Source organism: Bos grunniens, chromosome 4 (assembly GCF_055505025.1).
Source record: "Bos grunniens cultivar Pamir isolate PY7600 chromosome 4, Bosgru_T2T1.0, whole genome shotgun sequence".
In the NCBI taxonomy this organism is placed as follows: domain Eukaryota; kingdom Metazoa; phylum Chordata; class Mammalia; order Artiodactyla; family Bovidae; genus Bos; species Bos grunniens.
In genome coordinates, this window is record NC_141168.1 from 10054749 (window position 1) to 10074874 (window position 20126).

Here is a 20126-nt window from a genome sequence, read left to right on the forward strand (position 1 = left end):
TCTGCATGAACACTCTACAAAACTGATATTTATATATTGACATATATATTTATATTTATATATTTATATATATATATATATATGTTTAGAAGTGATGATAATAGCAGTTACTATGGTCTCTTATTCTCTATTACTGTCTGGACCCCAGTTGGCTACAACAGGGACTAAATAACTTGTGAAATAATTTTTTTGAAACTGAAAAATGTTAGCAAATACCCACTCTTGATTTAACAAATTATCTCAACAGAGAAGCAGTAAGCCTCTGAAGTTTAAAGTGAATGGAAATCTACGCAATAAATATAATTCAATATACTTGTTCATTCATTCAGAAAATATTCTTTGAGAGTTGATCACAATACTGTGTTAAAGTGCTTTGGGATGATGCCAAGAATTATCTTTTAAAACAAATACTTCTGATCAGGTACAAATCATTCACATAAATTCTCCTCTTTCTTGGCAGAGATGTGGAAAGTATTAAGGTCTCTCTTTGAATAAAATTAGCAAAGAGCAAAGGGATAATTAAACATTTGATCTCTAAGCATACCACTGGCATCTATTTCGGAATGGTTTAGAAAGGAAAAAATTCAACTTGTAGAAACTTTATTCCGTAAATGTTTTCTCCCAGATATCCTGACTACTTTCAAGTTATTTAGTGGGAAATACTTCTGTGCACAAAGGAAGAAGTAGTCCAGACCATGAGATTCTGTAAGTGGCTCAGGAAGTTTTAGACTGGGGAATTGTGATCGATCTTGGCTACAAGGTGACGGTGTTCAGAGATGGCAAGGTCCCAGAGATCATCTCATCCAACTTTCTCATTACAGCAGTGACATAATTAGGGAAATTAAATGAAGGGAAGAAGTAGCTCAAGGTCTCTCCAAGGGTAAAAGAGAAACCTACTTCCTCTAACTCCATAGCAACACATCCACAAAGAGATATTTAATCTGTTCATCTTCTCAAAATACTATTTAAGTGTATTTCTTTACTTCAGATGTCAAGATTTCCCACCCCACATGCCCTAAACTTTATAAGGCAAGTACCAAACAGCATGGTTTTCAATATTGTGTGGAAAGGAAAATTAGAACACATAATATAAATTTCAGTGTAGACAATTGGGTATTAATATTGTGATATAAAGAGAGTGTTAGAAAAGTAATCCCAGAGTCATTTAGAAGATGGCAGCTTATGATTTTCTCGGTGGGAAATACGCACTATGGACATGGCAAAAGAGCGACTTCCTTCAGACAATTAACATTTCTTCATTTCAAATGCCCGGAATCTAAGAACTCCCTTTCTCTGAGAATAGAATGGAAACATGTACATACCACATGTAAAAGAGACAGCAAGTGAGAATTTGCTGCGTGACACAGGGAGCTCTCAACACCTTGCTCTGTGACAACCTAGAGGGGTGGGATGGGGAGGGAGACAGGAGGGAGGTTCAGGAGGGAGGGGACATATGTGTATCTGTGGCTGATTCTTGTTGATGTGTAGCTGAGGCCAATACAATATTGTAGAGCAATCATTCTCCAATAATTGTATTTTGTTCTATACTTCTCAGTATTATACAATTATAATCTTTGATAATTAAAAAAAATCTGCTAAACCAAAAATCACCATCCATCATATTCTTATCATACAGCCTTGAAAAGCAGTATTTTTAGAAACAGTAAGTAGTGAACTCATGGGACACAACTGTAATTCCAAGCATATTAAACAAACCCTGTTGAAAACCATTGATGTACAGAATGTTTGGCTAAATTGTATAAGAGTTTCTTTCAGAGTGAGACTGTTCTGCTGGCTCTAAAGATATTTCATAATGAAGAGACTCTCTCTAGTTCTTCTAGAGAGTATCACCATACCCAGTATTTGCCTGGCTGATTTAACTGTGAAAAATGAAAGTGAAAATGTTAGTTGCTCAGTCTTGTTGGACTCTTTGCGACCCCATGGACGATAGCCTGCCAGGCTCCTCTGTCCATGGAATTCTCCAGGCAAGAATACTGGAGTGGGTTGCCATTTCCTCCTCCAGGGGATCTTCCTGACCCAGGCATCGAACTTGGGTCTCCTGCATTGCAGGCAGATTCTTTACTGTCTGAGCCACCAGGGAAGCCCATAATTGTGGAAAGGCTGTGTATATGTGTGTGTTCATAGCTTGGATTCACATCACACAACTTGGGAAACAGTACTCTATGAGAAATGCTACAAAAACCAGCATATATTTCTATAGGGAACACAAAAGAAGGTATTACAATTTCATCATTATAAAATTTTATGCCGAGCAGAAACATAGTAATATTATTTGCAAATTAAAAAGGCATGTCTAAACAAATTTATGAATCATTCTCCAGTAAACAATGCTTCCAGCATTCAGTAATTTTTCAAACACATATCAGTGATACAAATGTACACTCTATTGCACATTTAATTTTTCAAAACTCCCAGTGAAGTAGAAAATTTGATTAATATTTGAGAATTAAATTAAAAAAAATTAAAATTTAGTATGTTAGATGGCAACTCTCATTCAATTGAAAAGGCGAATATAAAGACCTACTAATATGAAGAAGACATTTCAAATATATTTTTAAAACTAGTCAGAATTTTAAAAGATGAGGGGAAAATGATATTTTTATTCTCCCTAAAGTCCAGAACAATTGTTTTTGGCTTTTCTGTGTATCTCAAAATTAATAAATATATATATATTAGATTGGATTCTATAAGATCTAATTCAAATGATATACAAATAGTAACAATAACATTGGAAAATCACAGATGTCAGTCCATTTTTACTGAAAGAATTTGAGGTCAAAAAAGTAGGGGGACATTTAAGCAGTCTAAAATTTGTGTAAAAAAAATCATGAAAAAATTTAAATGGTATTTTATTAATCTTTCAATTATTACAATATCATTTTTTATGTGATGATAGAAGAAAAAAACACATTGGGAAATACACAAAAGCTAGCAATATCTTTTTAAGGAGGCATTGTTTTTGTAATGAGATACATATTTCATGTAATCTGTGTTATAAAGTATTAATATATGTGGTACCATTTAGGTAGTTGAGGGTAATTGATCAGAAAGAGACTAATATTTAAATGCAGTACACTTTGTGTAGATTATTTAATCTTCACGATGGTTCTGCAAAATTATATATTTGATTACATTTCAGAATATAAACAGGGGCACCATATCTGTAGAATTTCCCTGGTAATACATCAGGAAGCTGAGACACAGAAAGTCAAGATAATTGACTAATACCATCCTCACCCTTGGTTGATTCTGTATTGGAATCTAGTTATGCATGGATACAGTCACTCTTTTTCCACTGCTTGGCGCCACATGAGAGCTGGCAAAATCAGCAGGGCTTTGCAAGAGAGTAATTTGAAGATGAAGAAGTATAACCTGTCCAAGAGGAATGTCAAATATCCTGAGAAGCTACCTAAGAAAAAAAGTTCTCTGGACTTATTAATTATTATTATTTCTTCTTGCTCCCAAAGATCTGATCTTAAAATGCAACCTCTCCCAGTAATACTTGGACCAAAGAATTCATATTAAAGCACAATCAATCATCAGTGAGTGGATTAAGAGAAACACTGAATAAGTGGTAGAGGCTAGAGAAGGAAAAAGAAGGGAACTGGTGGAGTGGAAGCTGAAAAATGGCCAGGAGCATGGCAAGTGGAAACTTTAGTCTACCTCATACCAAGCCTGGATGCTGTAGTCTAAGGGAAGAGCTTTCTCATATAGATTGAGTACACTACCTGATCTGGTGGATACTGACGGCCAGGCCTGGGCAATGGAGAACTGAGGAATGGATCAGAGGTTGGAGAGAGCAGCAAAGCAGCAGCAGGAGGCATTAATGGCACCAAGTCCTCATGGAATCATTGTAGCCTATTTCCTAATCCATAGTGTACCAGCTACTGTTCGGGGTTTAATTCGTTGTGACAGCTCCTTTTACTACTTAGAGCAGAAAGGGGAGAAAGAATAGAAAGAGGCAAAGGAGGGCTTTCACAAACTTAACTCAGGGACATGAGAACTGACGGTGCAACAGAGGAGATAAAGCTCCACTTTCCACGAATAGCAGGAATGAAACTCGGAAGAGCAGACAAGGTACGGTATGATGACTTGCTGAGCCACTGGGTGCTGCAAGAGGCGGTACAATATGGTAAGTGTGAGAGTGTGGACTGCAGAAGAGGTTGGCATTCTGCTAATTACCCTCTTGGCCAACAGGAAGCAGAAAAATGGCGAAAGCAATGATGGGACCAAGCTAAGGCATCAAGGCATGATAGGAATGCTTTAACTTCAGCGCTATATTTGAAGGAAAGGGAAGAGATGGACTTGTGGTTCTTTTTTGGATATAAGTGTGAACCATTAAGAGGCCTGATCCAGTGGTCTTTCCAGATGACTCTTTTAGACATATTCCTCCTCAAAGTGCTCATCACTTCTATGGCCTACAAATGCAATCTGTTCTCCCTGCTGGAGGACCTAAAGGATGTACGTGTTCTAAGTCACTTCAGGTGTGTCCAATTCTTTGCAACCCTATGGACTGTGGCCCACCAGGCTCCTCTGTCCAGGAGATTCTCCAGGCAAGAATACTGGAGTGGGTTGCCATGCCCTCCTCCAGGGGATCTTCCAACTCAGGGATCAAACCGCATCTCTTATGTCCCCTACAGTTTCAGGTGGATTCTTTACCACTAGCGCCACCTGGGAAGCCCCGCCACCATTACAAGTCTCTGCCCTTGGGTTTAAGAGAGAAGGTGACAGGTTCCTAATAGAGAAGGGATTATCTAAGAAGCAAACTTAAAAATCTTTTTTTTGTTTGTTTTTTTCTCTAAAAAGAAAACTTCTGAGGAGCAGCAAGCAGTTCAGTATCTACTAAGAAAAAGTAAGTGGCAAGGGGGTGAAACTCTTGAGAGTTCCTTGGACTGCAAGTGAAACTCTTGAGAGTCCCTTGGACTGCAAGGAGATCCAACCAGTGCATCCTAAAGGAGATCAGTCCTGGTTGTTCATTGGTAGGACTGATTCTGAAGCTGAAACTCCAATACTTTGGCCACCTGAAGTGAAGAGCTGACTCATTTGTAAAGACCCTGATGCTGGGAAAGATTGAGGGCAGAAGGAGCAGGGGACGACAGAGGATGAGATGGTTGGATGGCATCACCGACTCAATGGACATGGGTTTGGGTGGATTCCGGGAGTTGGTGATGGACAGGGAGGCCTGGCGTGCTGCGGTTCATGGGGTCGCAAAGAGTCGGACAGGACTGAGTGACTGAACTGAACTGAAGGGGGTGAAACAGACTTGTTGCAAAATCTTCATCTCTTTTCACATTCTATCTTTGGGTTAATTCCAATGCAGCACTGATAACATTTCATGGTTTTTAATCAGGAGTTCTTTGGTAACTAGATTTATTACAATCAGCTCAGGCCAGAGGAGGTGATTATTAGAATTAGAAAGGTGAGTTTCCCAGGCGCAAGGAGAAGTGAGGCACACAGGCAGCGGAAGGGGAATGAGACCAGGGACTTTTCTATCCTCTACCTTGGCCCACATGCCCCGGACCCTTCATCTCTTCTCTGGCATCTGCATCACTCCTGTCTGTCTTATTTATATGTGGCCTGCCATGCTTTGGGGGCTTCCCTGCTGGCTCTGCAGTAGACTCCGCCGGCAATGCAGGAGACGTGGGTTCAATCCCTGGGTTGGAAAATTTCCCTGGAGTAGGAAACAGCAGCCCACTCTAGTATTCATGCCTAGAAAATGCCATGGACAGAGGAGCCTGGCAGGCTGCAGTCCCTGGGACTGCAAAGAGTCAGACAGGACTGAGTGACTAAACCAACACCGCCACCATGCTTTACCCAGTAGTTCTCTTGGTTCCTGAGTTTATGTTGCACAAATGAAACAGAGGCTCTGATGGCATCAGTTGAGATTGTGGGTTCTCTCTCATCACCTGTGGCTAAGTGGAAGAATGACTGTCCCTTAGGGGAAGTAGACAGTAGAAGGCATGCGGAGAAAAAACTTTGGGAGAAGAAATAGTTGGCATCTCTAATGTATTTTTTCTAACAAGGTCATTGTGAAGATCAAGGGGCATTTAGAACGTACATGAAGGCATTTTATAATCTGTAAAATACTATATAATAAGGTGATGGTTATCTCACACAAAATTCTCAAAGGTTTAATATCTGTGCTATGTTTTGGGAAGAGTCATCCATCTATTTGCTATTGAGTCAGAATGACACAAGCCTGAGAAAGCGCCAGTGAATTAAGATAAATCCAGAACACAGACCGTAAGAGGTAGATATTGTTCCAACACAAACAAAACCTCTTAAAGCAATAGGCTTCAAAAGACATGATAGAATTACAAGTGGGTTTTTTCATTTAAACATCTCACCACCCACCCCACCCAGCTTGTTATGTTTCTGTCCCTGACACCAAGCTTGCAGCAGATGGATTTGTATCACAGGAACCCAAGAGCTAAACCCCATTCTGTAAACGTGTGTCAATCTGTCATCTGAATGTATATTTGCTTTTATACTCTGCTTTTCTATGTATTCATAAATCTAGCTCTCTAAAATGTATTTGAAGAATATCATTTAAATAAAAGATAAAACTTGAAGCAATGTTTATCAACATAATGCTTAACTGAATTTGTTCTTTTCTGTATTTGTATAATTAGTAAATTACACTCTTTCATCCTTTTCTGTTAGTATAACATCTTCCTGCTTTCAAATGGTTATGTGGTGTATAAATCAGATGATTCTTGCCAATAGTCAAGTAAGAAAACATATCTCTAGCATTTCTTGCCTCCCTGACATATTCTTTATATTTTTTATCCCTGTGGAATGCTGTGCTGGCTTTAATTTTAAGATACATAATTTTCTGCTGCATGAAAAACAAAACAATTCTCAATCAATGCTGGTCATTAGCCACTTATATCTTAAAATGAATTTCAGTCAACGTGACTCCTCTTCCAAGGGTGTCTGCATATAAAATTTATGATGGAATAAAAAATTTTGTTTTTAATTGAAAGAACCATATGTGGAATTTTTTTTTTCTTCTAGAGGAAGTAATCCTCCTCTCTGGTACTTGCTGCCTTGATCCACAGTGAGGTTATTAACCAGGGTCAAGCTAGCCCTTCACATGGGTGTCTTTTATGTATATGCACAGGAGCAGCGACATGATAAGTGCAGATATGGCCACTGTGAGACAATTTCAAACAGGTGGATAACGTGGGGTGAGCTAGGGGAGGGCATTATGGGCAACTAGGCATGTACACCACTGAGAAGCAAAAGAGGTCTCTGCGAGGTAAAATATAAGTAAATAAACATCCTCGCAGAACAAATGTTGGTAAGATGGGCCATAAGTAAGTGCTAGACTATAGCACAGACGAGGCTTTTCCCCTGTGAACTACAGCATTACATTTCTACCCCAACACATGATAATCCACTATATCAAAAATCAGAGCGAAACTGCCAAACAACTAAGAAGCCATAAACATTTTAAATAATATTTTGCTTTTGAAACAACTTTCTTATAGGAAATGCATTGTATTTATGCTTCTATTTATATACATGTGTGTCTTGGGCTTCCCTGGTGGCTCAGACAGTAAAGAATCTGCCTGCAATGCAGGAGACCCAGGTTCAATCCCTGGGTCAGGAAGATCCCCTCCAGAAAGGAGTAGCTTCCCACTCCAGTATTCTTGCCTGGAGAATCCCATGAACAGAGGAGCCTGGCGGGCCACAGTCCACAGGGTCACAGAGTCAAGCATGACTGAGCGACTAACACTAACTACTGTAGATACAGATGCATACATTCTAGAAACTATAAAGAAACCTGTTAAAAAGAAGATGAAGACATTACTCAAATGCCATCTTCCAGGTTAAAAAAGAAAGTTAACATTTTAGAAGTTTAATTTTAGATACCTTACTTTACATATATGAGTAGATAAACACCTCTAAATAATTCAAAGTGGCATCCTGTACTATTTTTAAAGCAAAAATATTTTAATGTAACTTTACTTGAATGAAAGCAACAATAAAAATATTGATGTTTCTTCAAAAACACAAAAACAAAATAAATCTGCACTTAAAAGTTACAGCATGCAGTGGCCTCCTGCTCTGAAAGTTTGGGGAGAAAAAGCATATATCTAATCCCATAGTTTGGTATTTAATATTTTAGATTCCACATCTGTAACATTTATGCTCTTTCTACAACTGTAATTCCTAGTTGTCTTGTTGTTCAGTTGCTAAGTTGAGACTGACTCTTTGCGACCCCAGAGACTGCAGCACACCAGGCTTCACTGTCCTTCACTATCCCCTGGAGTTTGCTCCGCTTCATACCCACTGAGTCGGTGATGCTCTCTAACCATCTCATCCTCTCCTGCCCCCTCCCTTTTGGCTTCAGTCTTTCTCAGCATCAGGTCTTTTGCAGTGAGTTGACGATTTGCATCAGGTGGCCAAAGGATTGGAGCTTCCACCTAAGCATCAGCCCTTCCAATGAACATTCAGAGTTGATTTCCTTTAGGATTGACTGGTTGATCTCTGCTGTCTAAGGGACTCTCAAGAGTCTTCTCCAATACCAATGTACTCATGATCTTATATTTAAATGATTCATTTCTCAGTACCCATCATTGGACCATGGTTTCTTTATTCTTTTTTTTCACTCATCTCACTGTTGGTTGGGTTGTTTCATTTGTATGCCCAAAGAAGTCACATTCTTGACATAACTTGACTTGCTCAAATTCACTAGGTATAACATTTCATCGGTATTCTTTTCCCACAGAACTTCCTAACAAAATATTTTGAGATTCTGCTTCCTTTCATTAAAGTTACTTTTGATCTTTCAACATCATGATACTTCTTTTAGGGAATATCACATCCTCTTGATATCAGGAGGTATATGTACGATTTCTTTTCCCTTTTATATGTTGTCCCACATTTATTAGTACTGGACTGGTCGGCATCATAATTATGAATTTGGGTATGGCAAGTTTTCTGTTTTTTTTTGGGGGGGGCTTGGTTTAGTTTTAGTTAATTTAATGGAAAAGGAATACATTAAATTTTTCATTATTTGACATATTGAAGGAAAATTTTTGAAAACTTGTTTAATAGCTCAGTTGTGTCTGACTCTGCGACCCCATGGACTGTAGCCTGCCAGGCTCTTCTGTCCATGGAATTCTCCAGGCAAGAATACTGGAGAGGGTTGTCATTTCCTGCTCCAGGGGATCTTCCTGACCCAGAGATGGAACCCACATCTCCTGCCCTGGCAGGCGAGTTCTTTATCACTAGCGCCACCTGCTGCTGCTAACTCGCTTCAGTCGTGTCCTACTCTGTGCGACCCCATAGAGGGCAGCCCACCAGGCTCCCCCGTCCCTGGGATTCTCCAGGCGAGAACACTGGAGTGGGTTGCCATTTCCTTCTCCAATGCGTGAAAGTGAAGTCGCTCAGTCGTGTCCGACCCCTAGCGACCCCATGAACTGCAGCCCACCAGGCTCCTCCGTCCATGGGATTTTCCAGGCAAGAGTACTGGAGTGGGCTGCCATTGCCTTCTCTGAGCGCCACCTGGGAAGCCCTAATTACATAATAAAAAGAATAACTACACAGACACAGAGAACTCTTTGATGGTTCCCAGAGGCAGGGTGTTGAGAGTTAAGTAAAATGAGTGAAGGGAGTCAAAAGGTATGAATTTCCAGTTATAAAACAAGTCTTGAGGATATAATATGCAGTATCCTGACTATAGTTAACAATAATGTCCTACATATGTGAAAGCTACGAAGAAACTAGACCTTAAAGTCCTCACTGCAAGAAAAAATGTTTGTAACTGTGCATAGTGATGGGTGTTAACTAGGCTTACTGTGGTGATCACTTTGCAATACATACAAATCTGCATACATGAAATCATTATGCTGTACATTTGAAACGAACATAATGTTATGTCAATTATACCACAAATTTAAAAAACAGCACACTGAAAAAAATAGCTGACGGATACTACTTTTAAATCAAAGCTGTATATATATATATATTTATATATATTTGAAATCTATATTCTTCTATGTTTGTCTGTGTATCTCTTTCACCAATTGTTTTCTGATTACGACATCTTTATACTTCCAGGAATTTTTGTATATATATATATATATATATATATATATTATTCTACTTTTTCCTTATGGATTTTTTTTTCTCCCTTTTGTTCCTTCTGATTCTCTTTGATATTTTTTTCTCTCTTTGCTGATATGTTTTCTTTCTTCCCATCTTCTTTTCTCCTCCCCCTTTGGGTTTTCTCCAATTTTCTTTTTTCAACCTTTGTTTTTGCTTTTTCTTTCCCTGTTTTCCTTCCTTCTTTAATTTTTCACATTTTTTCCCTGAATTTGTTATGATTTAAGCTTAGCATCTCCTGTTTTATTGAATAAAAATTATGGCCTCTCTCAGTTAATACATATTTATCTAAGAAAATACTGTATCTTTCCAAGTTGTCATTCATTGATATTTATACCAGAATTTCTTTGAAGTAAAAGAGTTTTAGGTTTCTGTTCTTAATTATCTTCTTTTACCTTCTATTAGCTGCTGTCCATTTTGAAATCATCATTTACTAATTATAATGGTACTATGACTTTAAAGTCTAAAAGTAAAATTTTAGCTGCAAATATACACATTTTTTCACATGACTTTAATAACAAAGCTAAATTCTGGGCAATAGGGGAGAAACTGCAAAGAGTCATAATTTTTCATCCTGCATTTTCAATAGAAACTAAATGTGTACATTAATAAAAGGAGAAAAAGCAGTTAATACAAAGTATTCTTCCTCATGCATGGTACACATATTTGGAACCTATTCTTTTTAACATCTTTCTAAAGGATTTTCTGATTAACAAGCATTTCCTTAACTCAGAATTTTTATGTCATTTTGAATTCATTATCATATAAACTCCAAAAATTCTTCCTCTTCATTTTACCATCTCCTATTTGCAGCTTTTTTTTTTTTTTTCTATATTACTCCACAATGGTTGTTGCTGTTTAGTAGCTCAGTTGTGTCTGACTCTTTGTGACCCCATGGACTAAGCCCACTGTCCATGGGATTTCCCAGGCAATAATACTGGAGTGGTTTGCCATTTCCTTCTCCAGAGAATCTTTCCAACTAAAGGATCGAACCCACATCTCCTGCATTAGCGGGCAGATTCTTGACCATTAGGGCCACCTGGGAAGCCCTCCAGAGTGGCTACAAAAAAATTCTTCCTCTTTAATACATCATCTGTTATTTCCAGCCCAATTTTATCGATATCATTCCAAAATAGTGGCTATGAAACAGGCTTATAGGAAGTGTCTGTGACTGTCAACAGAAGTGGGAAGAATGATTTTGGTTGCCAGCCACTTAGCTGTTGTACAATAAAATATACTTTAAAAATGCTGCGTAAGTATAATATGTTCTTACATAACACATTTGTTGACAAATGAAATTTGCCTTACCCCCTCGCTTGTTGATCTTGGCATAGCCAGGTGAATAGCTCCCAGACATGGAGGATGAGCTGCTGAAAGCTGCATGGTGTAGTCCAGACACAAGGGGCTCATCACATTTTTCTGAAAAGAAAAGAAAGCCAGATTTAATAAAGACTGAATGATCACTGGCATATTTTTTGTTAAAAATCACTATTGACTACAATGAAAATTTCAAGATACATGATATATATAGCAAACAATTATAATTTATACAACTTAACACTGATGATTCTAATGAACCCTAACACAATTTCAATAGCCTTCTGATTTTCAAGTTATAACTATGATAAAGTTATATATCATATTATTATTCCAAAAGACTTCAATGCAGGCCTGCTATCTCAGAATCATGAATAAAGTTGTGGCTGGTTATTTAACAAGATTTGGGATTTGGGGGTCTTGTCAAAATCTTCAGTTATTTATTCACTCTAAGGATGCAGGGTTAGAAATATGAGCTTGGAGGAGGGAAGACCAGGAGGAATAATATTCAAACTAAAAAATTAGGAAGGAGGTACCAGTAAGAAAGAACACAAGATAACCACCAACACGAAAGCCCTGCTGTCTAAAATATTAGTCAGTTCTCATTATACTTGACCAATGAACTGCTCTGGAGTTCTAATTTTCACTTGGCTTCTGCACTGGCATGAACTATTTTCCCCCCTCCTTCTTTACTACTGCTGACTCTCCCATTCCACTTTGATGGCTGGTTCTCACCTTCCTAGTGTCTATATATGTTAAAGTGCCCAGGACTCAACCCTTGGTGCTCTTCTCTGCATCCTCTTGGTCTCTGGGAGACTGCATCAAGTGCTATGTCTTGTCATGCTGGAGTATCCCCAATCCTACCACTTCACTTTGCCTGATCCCCTGGTCCAGGCAGCCATCAGCCGTCACCGCTGTGAATGCACAGTCTTGCTTCCTCCTCCTTTGCCATAGTCCTTCTGTACACAGCAGCCGAAAGGGCAGTTTCAAAAGTACACAGGTGGGTAAGATAGTTATTGCACTCAAAATATCCTCTGGCTCCTGCTCTCAAATCACTTGGAAAGAAGTCCAAGGTCCCCCAATGGCCCACAGCAGCCTCTGCACTGGTCACATCCTCCAGCATCGTTGTCCTTTACCGTCCAGCCACCCTTTCCTTCTGACTGCAACTACAGACCTGCTCCTGCCAGGACCTTTGCTGTCACTCTTCCGACGACCTCAAGGCTCATCCCTCACCTCCCCCAGGCTCTGTTTAGTGTTATCTCTCACAGTGCAGACAAGTTTTCCCAGTCCACCCAGCTATACAAGTACTCACTGCCCTCAATCTCTGTACCACGCCTTGCTCTATTTTCCTTCATCGCATTTACAGCCATCTGATATGTTGTGTTTTCATGCATTCAATTGTTTGATTGCTTTTCTCTCGCATGACATTAGAAGCTCCATGGAAAGAAAAGTTTTGAGAGTTCGCTTAATGCTTCCTTTCCAATGATCTGAATAGCACCTGGCACTTGGCATACACTCTAATGACATTTGTAGAAGGAAGGAAGCAAGGGAGGGAGGGAGGAAGATGGGGAGGGAGAGAAGGAGAGAGAAAGGGAGGATGGAAGGAAGGGAGGAAGGAAAAACAAAGACAACTAAACTTGACAAAGAGTCTCAAAGCATGATGCTACATTACAACATGACATAGCACCTAAGTTTTAGAGAGATGGTCCTAAATCCCCAACAAGTGTTTACATGTGCTCAGTATTTCGTTTAATATGACACAGAACTACACTGTATATTCTAAATGACTTCTCTCTCAGATATTCATATACAGGGGAAAAACAAAAAACTAGCAATAGAAGGAATGAACTAGTTTTCTTGAAAAGTCATTCAAGTGGAGTGAAGTCCCCAGTGATCCTGGGGAAATGAATTAGTTTTCATTATCTCACCACTTGAGTGTGTACAAAACTGAAGTTAAGAGGAACACATCCATCCTTGTAAAACATAGTTAGATTTCTTACTTTTCTCAGTTATGCTGCGAGTGCCTCTGAGCAATGTGGCATGTGTGTGTGAATATATTTCCCAGAAAGTTAAATGTAAATGACTGAAAAGAGGAACATAACATTTATTTTAAAAGTATCAGTTTACAAAGTGAGGATCCACAGTGAAGGGTTTCATATTAATTGTTTAAAAACTTACTATTATTTTAGCTACCGTTGATCACACACATAAAACCCTGATTTTCTAACTTCTGTCTCAGTCTAACTTTGTACAACTTTTTGATGTAAGTTCTGCATTGAATTTTAACGAGCAACTATTACTTCAGAATTTTCCATTATTTTAAAAATGTGCTAATGTTTGCTCATGTTTATTTTATTCACTCAAATAAAACAAAATTTTATGACATATAGACACTATTCTATACAAAATACACAACCAATAACCAACAAGGACCTATTTTACAGCACAGAGAACTACACTCAATCTTTTGTAAGAACCTATAAGGGAAAAGAATCTGAAAAAGATTCCAAAACACTTTGCGGTAACCTGAAATCAACTACACTTCAATAAAATATAAACTAGATTTTAAAAAATTTAAAGAAGAACCTATGTTGTATCAGACACAGGAAATGCAGCAGTAGATGAAACAGTGCTCCTGTCTTCATGTAATTTATGTTTCAGTAGAAACTAAAATCTAACTAGAACAAAAACAAACATGTAAAAACTTGAATTAATAGGATGAATTCATAGGATGGGATGGTGATAAAAACTGCCAAGACACCCTAAATATGAAAGAGGGGCTGGGAGTCTGTGTGTAGGGCGGAGGTTGAGAGAGTTGTAGGCTTCGGGTGCCTAGTCAAGAAAAGTCTCTTTGACTGGGTAACATCTGCATAGTAACCTAAGGAAAAGAGGACATATGCTGTGACAGAGCTCAACAGGACCATGCCAGGAAAAACCTTCTGTCCAAACCTGCTCAGTAGGACTAACCTGATACTCCTTGGAGAAGGAAATGGCCACCCACACCAGTATTCTTACCTGGGAAATCCCATGGGCAGAGGAGCCTGGCTATAGTCCATGGGGTTGCAAAGAGTCACAACTAAACAACAATACCTGATAATAAGGAATAATACATTATCCAAAATTCAGTATTCACTGAATATATAGCTCCATGTTACACATGGTAAATAATGAAAATGAAGTTGAATAATCAAGTGATCCATTTAACTTGCTTAAATTTAGAACTTAAATACAGCACTTTATAAAATCCGAGGATAGTTTATCCATATTAGTTATTTTCTTTAAATTTGATTTTCATAACAAATTAATCTTTATACCAAATTAAATTTTTTTCACTAATTTTAAAGACTCATATAAATCAGAATAACAAAATTAGTGTAAAACGGGGATCAAGAAGGATAAGAACAGATAAAAGATTATTTTTAAAAAGTACTATAGAATTATTATAATAATTTAAGGATCAGATATCTTACAATAATCTAAGTTGAGACAAAATCTATAACTGCATAATTAAGCAAGAAAAATGCCACATGAATTATATGTTCTCCTGAAAGACGGTAGTCACAAACATTTATTATGATCTTATTCCCTGCTTTGCCCTGTTCTAATCACTTTGGGCAATAAAACATCTATCTATGTATCTATTTCCCATTCTCTCATGAGCGGTAACAATATATGGACCCACATAAAGTAATTAAACATGAAACAAGAAAATAATACCAGTCTGTAATTCAATGCTGACTAGAACATAATCAAATCCTGAAAGTAACAAGTAAATTAAAAATACATGACTGTGGTTTAGGTGAACTTGTCACTCCTGGCTTTCTCCTGTGTGTGACCTTGAGTACGTCAGTCAACCCCCTTTCTACAGATGAAAGTGTGAAAGTGTTAGTCACTCAGTCGTGTCCAACTCTTAGCAACTCCATGGACTGTAGCCGGCCAGGTTCCTGTCTCCATGAGATTCTCCAGGCAAGAATACTGGAGTGGGCTGCTGTTCCTTTGTCCAGAAGATCTTCCCAACCCAGGGATCGAACCAGAGTCTCCCACATTGCAGGCAGATTCTTTACCATCTGAGCCACTCTGACTCACACATAATATGAAGAAATTAGCTAAATTTCTCTCAAACTCTAATGCCCTCGAGCACTATCAAGGACAAGAGTCCACAACTGTGTCCCCCAGACCAAATCTGGCCCGCTGCTCGCTTTTGTTAAGTAAAGCTGTGCTGGGCCACACCCCCATTCACTCATTTATGTCTGCATTCACATCTCAGCAGAATGTCACAAAAAGAGACCACACAGCCTCTGAAGCTAAAGGATTTACTATCTGACCTTTTACAGAGAAAGTTTTCTAACCTCTGGTTCAATATAATGAATATTCCATGTATCCACAAAGAAGAATGATTAACGATCACTTATGGTAACAGGTAACACAAATAAGACCTGAAGAATTGAGAGAATATAGATGAAGAGGGTTAAGACCACTATAGAGACAGGAGAAGTTTTAAAGCTACAATGAGGATGAAATTTCCCCGTGATGGCTGTAGCTACACTCCACATGTGCCCATATTGCCAGACTGACTATTAGGATGAATGATCCACTTTTATCTCCAACTGTAATAATAGTTATTACACCTTCCATCTTCCAAAGAGTCTGACTGCTTGTTGTTCTAGAGCATGCGTCTCAATACTCTGAAGACATTAAACATTAGAAAATCAAACAGATCCCTGGAGAAAGTTAGTATTTTTATACTAGTGGTAATTGTAGTAGAGAAAGAGGGAGAATGCTAACATTTGAAATAATTTAGTATTTCTATAATTTATACTGGGATGTCTTCCAAAACTACAGCCACATAGTCATGGCAAATATTTGGTCTCCAGTGTATTTCCCTTCCAGGGAATCCTGGATGAAAACTAGAAGAGCAGATGGGCCTTGAGTTTTATTTTCACACAATTTCAGTCAATCAGGAAGGCAGACTAGCTGTAAGAATTCTGTATGAATTCAAGCTGGAACAGAGGAAGTGATTGGCAAAGCGAGACGAAATGGCTGTGGCCCTTCACCTCCAAGAGCGTGGCTGAGAGTCATATTTCTTGGCAAGGGGGATGGACGGCAAGTTCACGAGGTCAGAGGACTTCAGAACATATGTCACTGACATCAGAGTAGCATTCAAAGGTTATCTCTGATTAAGAAATAATGTTGGAAAACGTTCACCACATCTTTTAAAACCACAGCACTTACAATATATGTTTTATATCACACATTTGGAAATACAAGTAAATACCCAGAAAATAAGAATGGCAAAGAATGGCAAAAAAAGCAAAAATGCTACTAGAATGGAAATCCTATTTTTTTAAATTTTTATTGGAGTTACTTTACAACGTTGATTAGATTCTACTGTACAGCAAAGTGAATCAGTTACACGTATATCCCCTCTTTTTTGAATTTCCTTCCCGTTCAGGTCCCCACAGAGCATTGAGTAGTGTTCCCTGCGCTGTACAGTCGGTTCTCATTAATTATCTATTTTATACATATCAGTATCATATATCGTATCATATCAATACATCATATCTATCCCTACCTCAATCTATCCCATGCCCTCTTCTCCCTTTGTTATCCATATTTGTATCCCTTTGTATCCATATCCATAATGTATCCATACATTCTAGAAACATTTGATTCAAACTCAGGAAAAAAAAAAGCACTGTAAAACACATATTCTCAAGGGAATACATCATAAAAATGTTCTCTTTATTTCCTGTGCATTCAACTCCTGACTTTTGAATCTAGAACTACATGATCATCAGCCTCAGGTTTTATGACTCCATTGTCAGGGCAAAGTTAAGAGGCCAGACCTCCCCCTAAAGTCTTCTGTTTCCGATCAGTAGCCTCCTGCCTGGCTCCTTCTGGCCAAAACTATCTCTAATTGCAAGCTGAGTGGTCATGGTCATTTCCTTCCCTGGCTCCCCTAACAGCATCTCAGTTCCTCCCAGAGATGGCCTGTCTTTCCTGTGGCAATGCTCATTTCAAGGCCTATAGGCCCATCTCAGTGGGTGCTACAGGGCTGCATGATGCCTCCCACTCCTGACTTTCCTTCTTTTCTTCCTGCTCCCCATGCTGTCCAGCTACAGCCAGTCGGTGTCCTTCTCAGCTGAGTCTACAATTGCCTGAGTCTCCAGCCACTCACTGTTAACCATGTTATCCTCTGTGCCATTTCCCTGACTTCTTGGATAAAGCATGCTTTGGCTACATTGTTTCATAGACAGTGGAAAATTCTTTGGACAATAAGGTGCTATTTCTTATCTAGCCTCAGTTCAGTTCAGTTGCTCAATCGTGTCCGACTCTTTGAGACCCCATGAATCGCAGCACGCCAGGCCTCCCTGTCCATCACCAACTCCCGAAGTTTACTCAGACTCACGTCCATCGAGTCAGTGATGCCATCCAGCCATCTCATCCTCTGTCGTCCCCTTCTCCTCCTGCCCCCAGTCCCTCCCAGCATCAGAGTCTTTTCCAATGAGTCAACTCTTCGCATGAGGTGGCCAAAGTACTGGAGTTTCAGCTTTAGCATCATTCCTTCCAAAGAAATCCCAGGGCTGATCTCCTTCAGAATGGACTGGTTGGATCTCCTTGCAGTCCAAGGGACTCTCAAGAGTCTTCTCCAACACCACAGTTCAAAAGCATCAATTCTTCGGCGCTCAGCCTTCTTCACAGTCCAACTCTCACATCCATACATGACCACAGGAAAAACCACAGCCTTGACTAGATGGACCTTTGTTGGCAAAGTAATATCTCTGCTTTTGAATATGCTATCTAGGTTGGTCATAACTTTCCTTCCAAGGAGTAAGCGTCTTTTAATTTCATGACTGCAGTCACCATCTGCAATGATTTTGGAGTGGATAGTTTTAGGATTTGGATGAAAAAGAGACCAACGCCACAACTCAGGTGTGTTTCCTGAGGAATCACTGAGATTAATATAGTCCTGTAAATGCTTCACAAATTATAAGGAATGTCAGTTTCCACACTCAGATCAAACAAAGGCTGGAATGGGATCTAGCACTGCTTTAGAGACTGTATTCCCAAGACTATGATTCCATATGTGCGTGTGTATGTTTTAAATATTCATCTCAATAAAGAGGAGAGAAGAGGAAAGGGAGGAAGGGAGGTAGGGAGGAAAGGAGGAAGGAGGAGAGAAAAATGAGAGAAAAAATGAGAGAAAGAAAACAAGAAAGAAAAAGGAAGAAAGGCACAGCACTAACAATAACTTCACAATCTGTTTCTCCACATCTAAGACAGGCCAACTATTTTTATTCCCTATAAACGTAGGTCACTGGTTCCAGAAGTCTTTGTTTTGATGCACTTAGAAACATGGTGCTTTGTCTTCTTTCCTCAGCACACATTCCTTGCATAGGTTCTGTATTTTTCACCTCAGAACTTTGCTAACTTTAGCATTCTATTAAAAAACCCAAACAAACTGAGCTCATTTCCATATGCCATCTGTGGAAATCCCATACCCCACTTACTTTTCTCTATGGAAAAGGTGTAATTCTACCTGGGAGCCAAATGTCTTTGAATTGAATAATGTACATATACATTTTGATGTTTAAATACTGTATTACTCCTTGAATGTATGGCCAGTACCAGAAATTGAAACATGACATGCTCTTCCGGTATATTTTATAACTTTTTGTAAGTTCAGTTATTTTAACTTAATCTGATCTAATAAATAATTTCTAGGATAGTTGTGATTTGCAGAGATTAGTATTAGACTGAGGTTTTCCCAATATTAGCACATGGAAGAGAGCATGCTCTTTACAATAAAAAAAAAATGATATTTTATTCCTAGGGGTATGAATTTGGATGACTAAGTTCCATCTTATCCAGAGTGTCTTCAGATTTTTTTTTTTTCATTATTTCAAATGGCCATTTCTAATTTTGGATAAGTTTTTCTATGATTTCCTACGTCATAGCAATAGAAAGTCAATTGTTTTAAAAATCAGTAGTATAGGAGAATTCTGGAAAAAATGTTTGCTCTTCCTTAGGGCAAAATACTGATGACTCCAACTCAACTTTAATTTTATATATCTTCATTTTCATCATAATTTCCTCCCATACTTTTTATGATTCATACCTTGCTTTGTGTACTTTTTGCTCAAACATCCCTGGCCTACTCTTTGTCACTGGAAATAAGATTTTTTTTTTTGCCTGATCTTATAAAATTCCATACAATACAGAGAAAGAAAGGATTTTCACAATCCACAGAAGTAATCACTCTTACTAGTTTTCACATACACACACACACACACACACACACACTCACTACATTTGATACAAAACGTATGTTTAAGTGCATGAGGACATTTGACAATCTGGTCTTTAGCATACACTGACCTATCAAAGAAATGTCCATACAAATATTTCCTTTTGTTTTAAAATAAAAATAAATATTGCTTTGTATTTCATTTTATTTTATTTTTTTTCAGTTGGTGTTTTAATTTTTGATGACTCATCAGATATAATGATATAGCATGTGGTTTTAAAAGTGTAACATACATTATGGTGTGTTACATAGTAGTTTCACTGCTCTAAATATCTTCTGTGCCTTACCTATTCATCCCTCTTTGCTTCCTTCCTTCTAACCCCTGGCTACCTCAATAGGTGAATGGTTAAATAAACTGTGGTAC

At 38.4% G+C, this 20126-nt stretch overlaps 1 protein-coding gene across 2 annotated transcripts in view; it reads right to left on the bottom strand.

Annotated features, from left to right (window-relative positions):
* CNTNAP2 (contactin associated protein 2) overlaps window positions 1–20126 on the bottom strand; it is a 2322173-nt gene that overhangs the window by 1626701 nt on the left and 675346 nt on the right. For both annotated transcript variants that reach the window (XM_086398240.1, XM_086398244.1), the window contains exon 2: window positions 11446–11556. In XM_086398240.1, the coding sequence (XP_086254366.1) occupies window positions 11446–11556 (111 nt within the window). The remainder of the gene's footprint in view (window positions 1–11445; window positions 11557–20126) is intronic.